At 38.4% G+C, this 7,198-nt stretch overlaps 1 protein-coding gene and 1 long non-coding RNA gene across 4 annotated transcripts; one reads left to right on the forward strand and one right to left on the reverse strand.

Annotated features, from left to right (window-relative positions):
* Positions 1–3,766, forward strand: LOC139784633 (cytochrome b5-related protein-like). Of its 3 annotated transcripts, none has more exons than XM_071723813.1 (6): positions 1–232; positions 845–1,135; positions 1,423–1,690; positions 1,940–2,231; positions 2,416–2,631; positions 3,028–3,766. In XM_071723813.1, exons 1-6 carry the CDS (start codon positions 62–64, stop codon positions 3,302–3,304), a joined length of 1,515 nt encoding a protein of 504 aa, XP_071579914.1. In that variant the 5' UTR covers positions 1–61; the 3' UTR covers positions 3,305–3,766. The 3 variants fall into 3 exon arrangements, with proteins under 3 accessions (XP_071579914.1, XP_071579915.1, XP_071579916.1); XM_071723814.1 differs by having other exon boundaries at positions 73–232; positions 954–1,135; XM_071723815.1 differs by lacking the exon at positions 1–232 and adding an exon at positions 406–484 and having other exon boundaries at positions 954–1,135.
* Positions 3,767–3,844: 78 nt separating this feature from the next.
* LOC139784634 (uncharacterized) lies at positions 3,845–5,169 on the reverse strand. Its single transcript, XR_011721618.1, has 2 exons — positions 4,407–5,169; positions 3,845–4,262 (listed from the first exon to the last, which is right to left on the reverse strand). It is a non-coding gene; the product is annotated as an uncharacterized lncRNA (long non-coding RNA).
* Between the last annotated feature and the right edge of the window lie 2,029 nt (positions 5,170–7,198).

Here is a 7,198-nt window from a genome sequence, read left to right on the forward strand (position 1 = left end):
CACACGTAATGTGCGTTTATTTTCCGCTTTCATTCACGCTAAATATAGTATTTAATTCCCAATGGAAGGTCGAAGTTCATTTGAACGATCCGTGTACACGGAATTCTTTGAACTCCGAACGATTACGAAAGATGGGAAAAACATCGATGTGAAATGTAGGCTATGTCCGCCGACAAAGAAGACCTACAGAACTTCGGTGAAGAGTACGTCGAATTTAAAGAAGCATCTGGAGGTAAGAACTAAGAAATTAGTAATTATACGGGCAGTGTGTGTATTTAGAATAATGCGGGTATGCGGGATGATGCGGCGAATGCGAGCCCTAACCTAACATAACCTTAACCGACTAACCCTAAACCGTACTGCCTGCATTGACGTGAATGCGGGTTGTCCGAAAACTGGCCAGTATCTTAAAACAATGAGATGATTGATGAGAAACTAAAAGTGAAATGGACTAAGATTGACTATGAAAGTGAAAAACTGCATGGTGATTGGTGAAATGAGGAATTAAAAATCAGACGAACCGCTATTGACAGACTGACAATGACAGTATCCTGAGCTTTTAAGACAGGCCTGCGGCCGGTTTGCATTTTTCGGCCGATTTTATCTATTGCCATCTTCACTCCTTTTGTTTCGTAAAATCTTGACAACTCGCGGAAACTTCAGACGCTTGAGTTCAGGGACGATATTAGCTGTAAATCGTGTGGCTGTAAATTAGCTGTAAACGCTTCGATGCGTGTTTCCGTGCTCTGTTCACTGTTATTATTTTTATTACCATATTATAAAATTACAGTATTATAATTAAAATTACAGTAAAATTAGTTACATTATGTAATTTATGTTACAGACATCACATCCTAGCGCAATTGAAAAGCTAAATACTCTCAAGAGGAAGGTGGATGATTCAGGTGCTGACAAGTTGGCCAAGAAATCATTGACACAGCCTTCTGTTACAGAAGTCATTGGTTCTGGTCGTGTCACGCAGTTCAAGGTGGATAGTTTGATCATTGACTTCGTGGTGAATGACATGCAGGCTTTCAGCATTGTCGAACAGCCATCTTTTATCAATCTTGTAACTGGTCTGCAACCGGGAAAGATTCGGCTCACGAAAGAGACCGATATCACCGAATTATTCGAGGTACTTATTAAATCATAGTTAGAGTTAACAATTTATTATCAGCTAGTTTTTTGCTTGGAAGTATCAATCATCGTACTTTCAATCCGTTATTATAATTATATTATTATTATCATTTATTGTGGGAAAATTAATTGGAAAGTTCGATGTCTATATAACATATGACTGGCCTATATCACCTTATTTCTTTTCACAATTTTCCTTGAAAAATTTCCGGTCTGTCGCTACGATTTTTGTGTAGGTAAATTCGGAGGCAACTTTAAATTTTAACGGTCAATTCTATCACTTAGAGTCACCACATCACTGACAAGGCCGAACGACTGCTGCCAAAATTCTACGTCCGCGAAGCCACGAGTCCGCGATCGGTGCCCCTGACGTTTCTGCCGGACGGCTTCTATCGCACATTCAAGAGACGCGCGGCCGAGGCTTTGAAAACCGTCAATTTCCATAAACCGTCCACGACGACGAATCTCATCACCGATTCCTTGGCGACTGTGACTTTCGCGCTGAGTCTCGCGGCCGCTCTCGTCGACTCTTACGCCATTACCGTCCTGGCCAGTGAGCATTCGTGAAGCTATTTATAATTAAGATATAAATAGTTTATTAGATAAAGAATTGAAATTATAAATAATTGAGATTAAGGATATTCGTTATTATAATTAACAGTATAATAAAAATGACGACAATCGCAATAGAACGATAAAATAAAATTTACGAATATATTTATTAATTAATATAGCTTTGTATTAATTACAATCATTAAGAGCAAACGTATTAATTGATTGGTTTATTCGACGATAATTCTAGGCGTTTTTCTGACATGGACGACCGTCGCGGCACACAATTACTTCCACATGAGAGACATTTTTCGTATGTATTACTTCGATCTCAGCATGGTATCCTCGAAAGATTGGCGCATCACGCACGTGATGAGCCACCACATGTATACCAACACCATATGGGATTACGAGATCTACGTGGTAGAGCCATTTTTGCAGTGGATGCCTCGTAAGGATAAATCCTACTTAGCGGGAATGATAAGCAGGATTATAAGTCCTATCGTCTGGATGTTGCTGTTCGTTACCGAAGGCTTGAAACGGTAATAGAAACTTAATTTCAACGTATATACAATAACATTCCACACCCTTTCGTTGAAATTAAGAGAAAGGTTTAGCTTGTATCTTCACTTTAGATTCTTAATTTTTCCGTCTGTCGACATCGAAAAATTTGCCAAATGGATTTCCAATTTTATTTGTCGTGATGAAATATTTAATTACTTTTAGATATTACGCGGTATTCAAGGTGTACGGGGTCTTCGAGTTTCGCGATCTCGTGCCGCTCGTGCTACCTCTATCGATGTGTTTTATGGCACCTAAGATTCTCGTGGCTCTCAAGTTGTGGCTGATAATGGTGCTAATTAGTAGCGCCCTGTTCGGTCTGATTGGCTTCAATGCGGCTCATCATCATCCTGATATTTTCCACGACGGCGATACCTACAGGTTACATATAGCTTACATTTTTATTTTAAGGAAACTTTTATTCCCTGAAATTATTAAAGCATTTTTGAACCGATCAGATTTATTTTGTTTTCTCTCTATTAAAAAATAATTTAAATAAAGTAAAATAGTATAAAATAAGTTAATTAAAGGAAAAAAAAGAATATTGATTTAACTACACTCACTTCAAACATAGATCTAACATTAATTCAATCTCGATGTAATTTTCGCATGATTTTGATTTCAATTTTAATTAATTGACTTTGTTTTTAACGTCGAGCTGCTTGATATTAATTCCAATTTTAATCTCAACGTAATTTTAATTTTTTAATGGTAAAATATTTCTGTTCTATCTCGAAGGATTTAGTAAATTTCTTTAATTATTGCAATGTCTCCAAGGAATGACCTGGACTGGGGTCTGCTCGAGATGGACGCCGTGCGCGACCGCGAGGTGATCGACGACTCGACTTTCCTAGCGCTCACCAACTTCGGCTCACACTCATTGCACCATCTGCTGCCCACCGTGGACCATCACTATTTGCAATTATGCGTGCCTGCTTTCCTGCAAACGTGCGAGGAATTCCGCATCAGCTCGGACAAGTGGACGCAGTGGGAGCTTATGAAAGGACAATTCAGGCAGCTTACGCGAACTGACGCCAAGAAGAATCACAGGTAGAGCTCAGCCTTCGGCGAAACGTGCTCTATCATAAATATTGGATTCCTAGGCACTAAGTTTCTACGCGCTTCTACGCACTTCTAAATTTGTACGTGTCAATTTGCGACGTAAATACCATATGACGATATTTACCGCGAGACGATTGAAGTAGAAACTCGTTAAATTATCCGCGTAATTTGAGATAAGTTTTACGAATTAAGTTAAAATCGTATCTACATGTAAAGTAGATAAATAAAATGATAATCATTTTATTCCATTTAATTTTAAGAAAAGACAAAATTCGCGAGATTACCGTTACGCGAAGTACTTGATGCATTAAGAAGTACTTGATGCATTAAGAAGTACTTGATGCATGAAAGCCAAAAATTATTTTCCACTGTTTTGTACGACTGCGGATTATATTGTACAATAAATTAAGCTGACACTTAAACAAATGAATAATTTCTTTGCGTTTACGGCGAAGATCGACACGTGACGTCCAACGAATCCTTGTCCTGGAATCGTCGAGTCTCACGGGTGGGTGATCGGCAAACGGAGCGATTTAGTTCTTATCTTTATTTATTGCTTATTTACTTTAATAAATACATACTTCGTCTCTCTTTATAAATTACAATTAAGTTTATAGGATACGATATCATTCGGATGACACGTGTAATGATACGCGCTTCTGATCAAACGTTCATCGCGACTCGCTCTCTCGTTCTACTACTCGCGAGTGATCCTTCTCCTCTTTCCACGATCTCGTTTCCAGGGCTGCGTTCGAAAACTTTACTCGGGTGCACACCGCGTCATTCTATCTTTGTTATTTACTAAAAGTTGAACAAGGACAGAATGACGCTGGTGCACCCGAGTGAAGTTTACGTGTTATAGGCCAGTCATATTAGAGTAATTTAGGGGGTTAACCTTCCAATTACTCTTTTCAGGTTGCAACCACCATGAATCGCTTTGATTTAAGGTGCTGTAAGTGGGATTAATTTTGCTTCGCATAATTAATGCGCATTAAAAAGTTATTAACAATATTATCAACAAAAAACGCAATTTTTTTTATTTTTTCTCAAATATCTCGAAAACTAAGCAAGATAGGGTAACTAACTATACGTACCTTTTTTGTAGAGCGTAAAATTATCTACAATAATGATCTGAACAACATTTATCGTCAAGTCAGTCGTTTAGCTTGCACGCGCCGTCAAAGTCCGAGACTCGGATCTCGAAAACCCTCGACTTCATCGTTTTTTTGATGTTGCGTCGGTGATTTTTTTCAGTCATTTAAAATGGAATTAAAAATTCCCAAAAAATCACACATCATCTGAGAACTACAAAGAATACTTTTCAGGGTATAACCGATTTTTTAGACCCTTTTTCTTTAGTTTGTAGCTATGTAAGCAAAAAATTTTGATTTTTTGGACTAATCTTAGTTTTTCGCTGTTTTCAGACCTTAGAATTTATTTGAGACGAATTTTATCGTATGCATCTTGTTGTGGACGAAATTTGCAACAAAAAAGGACCCTTGTATTTTTTTCGTACGACGAACGCTGATTTTTTTATTGACGCGCAAAGTTATCTAATATTGCGCATAGGTCGGATAACGCTTAATTTTGTGCGTCAATAAAAAAAATCAGCGTTTGTCGTACAAAAAAAATACAAGGGTCCTTTTTTGTTGCAAATTTCGTCCACAACAAGATGCATATGATAAAATTCGTCTCAAATAAATTCTAAGGCCTGAAAACAGCGAAAAACTAAGAGTAGTCCAAAAAATCAACATTTTTTGCTTACATAGCTACAAACTAAAGAAAAAGGGTCTAAAAAATCGGTTACATCCTAAAAAGTATTCTTTGTAGTTCTCAGATGATGTGTGATTTTTTGGGAATTTTTAATTTCATTTTAAATAACGGAAAAAAATCACCGACGCAACATTAAAAAAACGATGAAATCGAGGGTTTTCGGGATCCGAGTCTCGGACTTTGACGGCGCGTGCAAGCTAAACGACTGACTTGACGATAAATGTTGTTCAGATCATTATTGTAGATAATTTTACGCTCTACAAAAAAGGTACGTATAGTTAGTTACCCTATCTTGCTTAGTTTTCGAGATATTTGAGAAAAAATAAAAAAAATCGCGTTTTTTGTTGATAATATTGTTAATAACTTTTTAATGCGCATTAATTATGCGAAGCAAAATTAATCCCACTTACAGCACCTTAAATCAAAGCGATTCATGGTGGTTGCAACCTGAAAAGAGTAATTGGAAGGTTCGATGTCTAATATGACTGGCCTATTATTCTGCAACTCGCGAGAGCATAAACGTTTCTGTATTCGTCGCTCTATTTTCTCCCCCCCCTTTTCGTCTTCTGTGTATGCGTGTGTGTAAATATTAATATATCTGTCGCGCTGGCTCTCGCCCTCTCATCATCCGCTCGCGCGCCCTCTCGCTCGATCTCTCTCTCACTCTCACCCACTCTCACTCTCCCAGTCTCTCCCTCCCTTTCTCTCTCTCCCTTTCTCTCCCTCGACTGTCAGCTCGAGGTGGTAAAGAAACGCACCCCCGCCTACCACTCTCACCCTTAATTCTCTCCTTCCCGAGCGAGCACTGATTTTCCGCGTTTTCCCTTTTTGGCTGATTGAACAGAAAAAAATTATTATCGAAAAAGATGACGAGAATTCTATGATCCGGATGTGTGATGATGTTTGATTGATCGATCGCTCGATTGCAAGATGACGATGCCGTTGAGAGCTCCGAACGAGCTTTCGGATTCGTTGCATATATATGTATATATTCGTGTCTTCGTTCGACGATGGACTCGATGAGGGCGACGATGTTCTTCCTTCTCCTCCTCCTCCTCCTCCTCCTCCTCCTCTTCCTTCTCTTACCCATCTTCTTTATTCTCCGGATGTTTTCTGCTGTTGAATTTTTGACTTTTTTTTGATAGTTTTTTTACTAATTATTTACGCGAACCTCGGAAGGAGCTTTACAGTTCACCATCGGGCTGCAGGTCGAAGCCGGGAAAACGGCGAGGGAATGAGGGACCATCAAATTCGGGTTTAAACACAGGTCGGTGTGGCTGAAAGAAGAGAAATACAAAGCATAAACTCTCACGTGAGTCACTAAATAAATGTGAGGAGATATTCGCGCGAGGATTTTAATAGGTGCAATTTTTTTACCCGGATTCGGAAAACACTTTCTTCCTCTCTATCTCTTCCTCCTGTTCTTATTCTCTTTAAAAAACAGGTCTCTTTTTGAGACAAATAGTTCTCAAACAATCCCTCAGCCGTGTTATATAATAAATAGTTTAAATAATACTTTACTTTCTATTACAGAACGGAGACCACGAGGTATTCGATTAGGAAGACGAATTCAGCAAGAGAGGTTTATGTAATTTTTATTTCGCTTGTCTTCAGCGGAGTGGAATTGAAAAGTGCGACGAAAACAAGGATGTCAAGGACAAAGGCTAGATTCGGGGAGCGCGCTATTAGCGCTATTTGCTTATTCTATCCTTGTTTTACACCTGATGAGCGATAAAGATAGAATGATGCAATAGCGCTAATAGCGCGTTCCCCGAACCCTATAAAAACTGATGGAAATTTCGGTGGGAATCACATGTCATTGAAGAGTGAATCTGCAAGGATCCGAATAGAGTCATCGGACGTCGAGGAGTGAAACAAGTCGGGCGAGTGACTTCTGCGGAAAGAAGAACCCTCGTAAGTATTTTTTAATAATGTTTCGCATAAAAATTTTAAATAAATTTTTATATTTTTCTCTTAAAAAACAATTATTGCATGTATCCTATTATTTTTTAGGATTAGATATACGTATATGTATTGAAAATGCAGTGCAGACTGTTATACCCCGGCATTTTTGAAATTTCAATTTTTCCACCATTGTCGTTTTTGCTCTATA

This window comes from Temnothorax nylanderi, unplaced genomic scaffold (genome assembly GCF_030848795.1).
Source record: "Temnothorax nylanderi isolate EJ_2023f unplaced genomic scaffold, tnyl_v1.0 TNYL_tig0652_pilon, whole genome shotgun sequence".
NCBI lineage: Eukaryota > Metazoa > Arthropoda > Insecta > Hymenoptera > Formicidae > Temnothorax > Temnothorax nylanderi.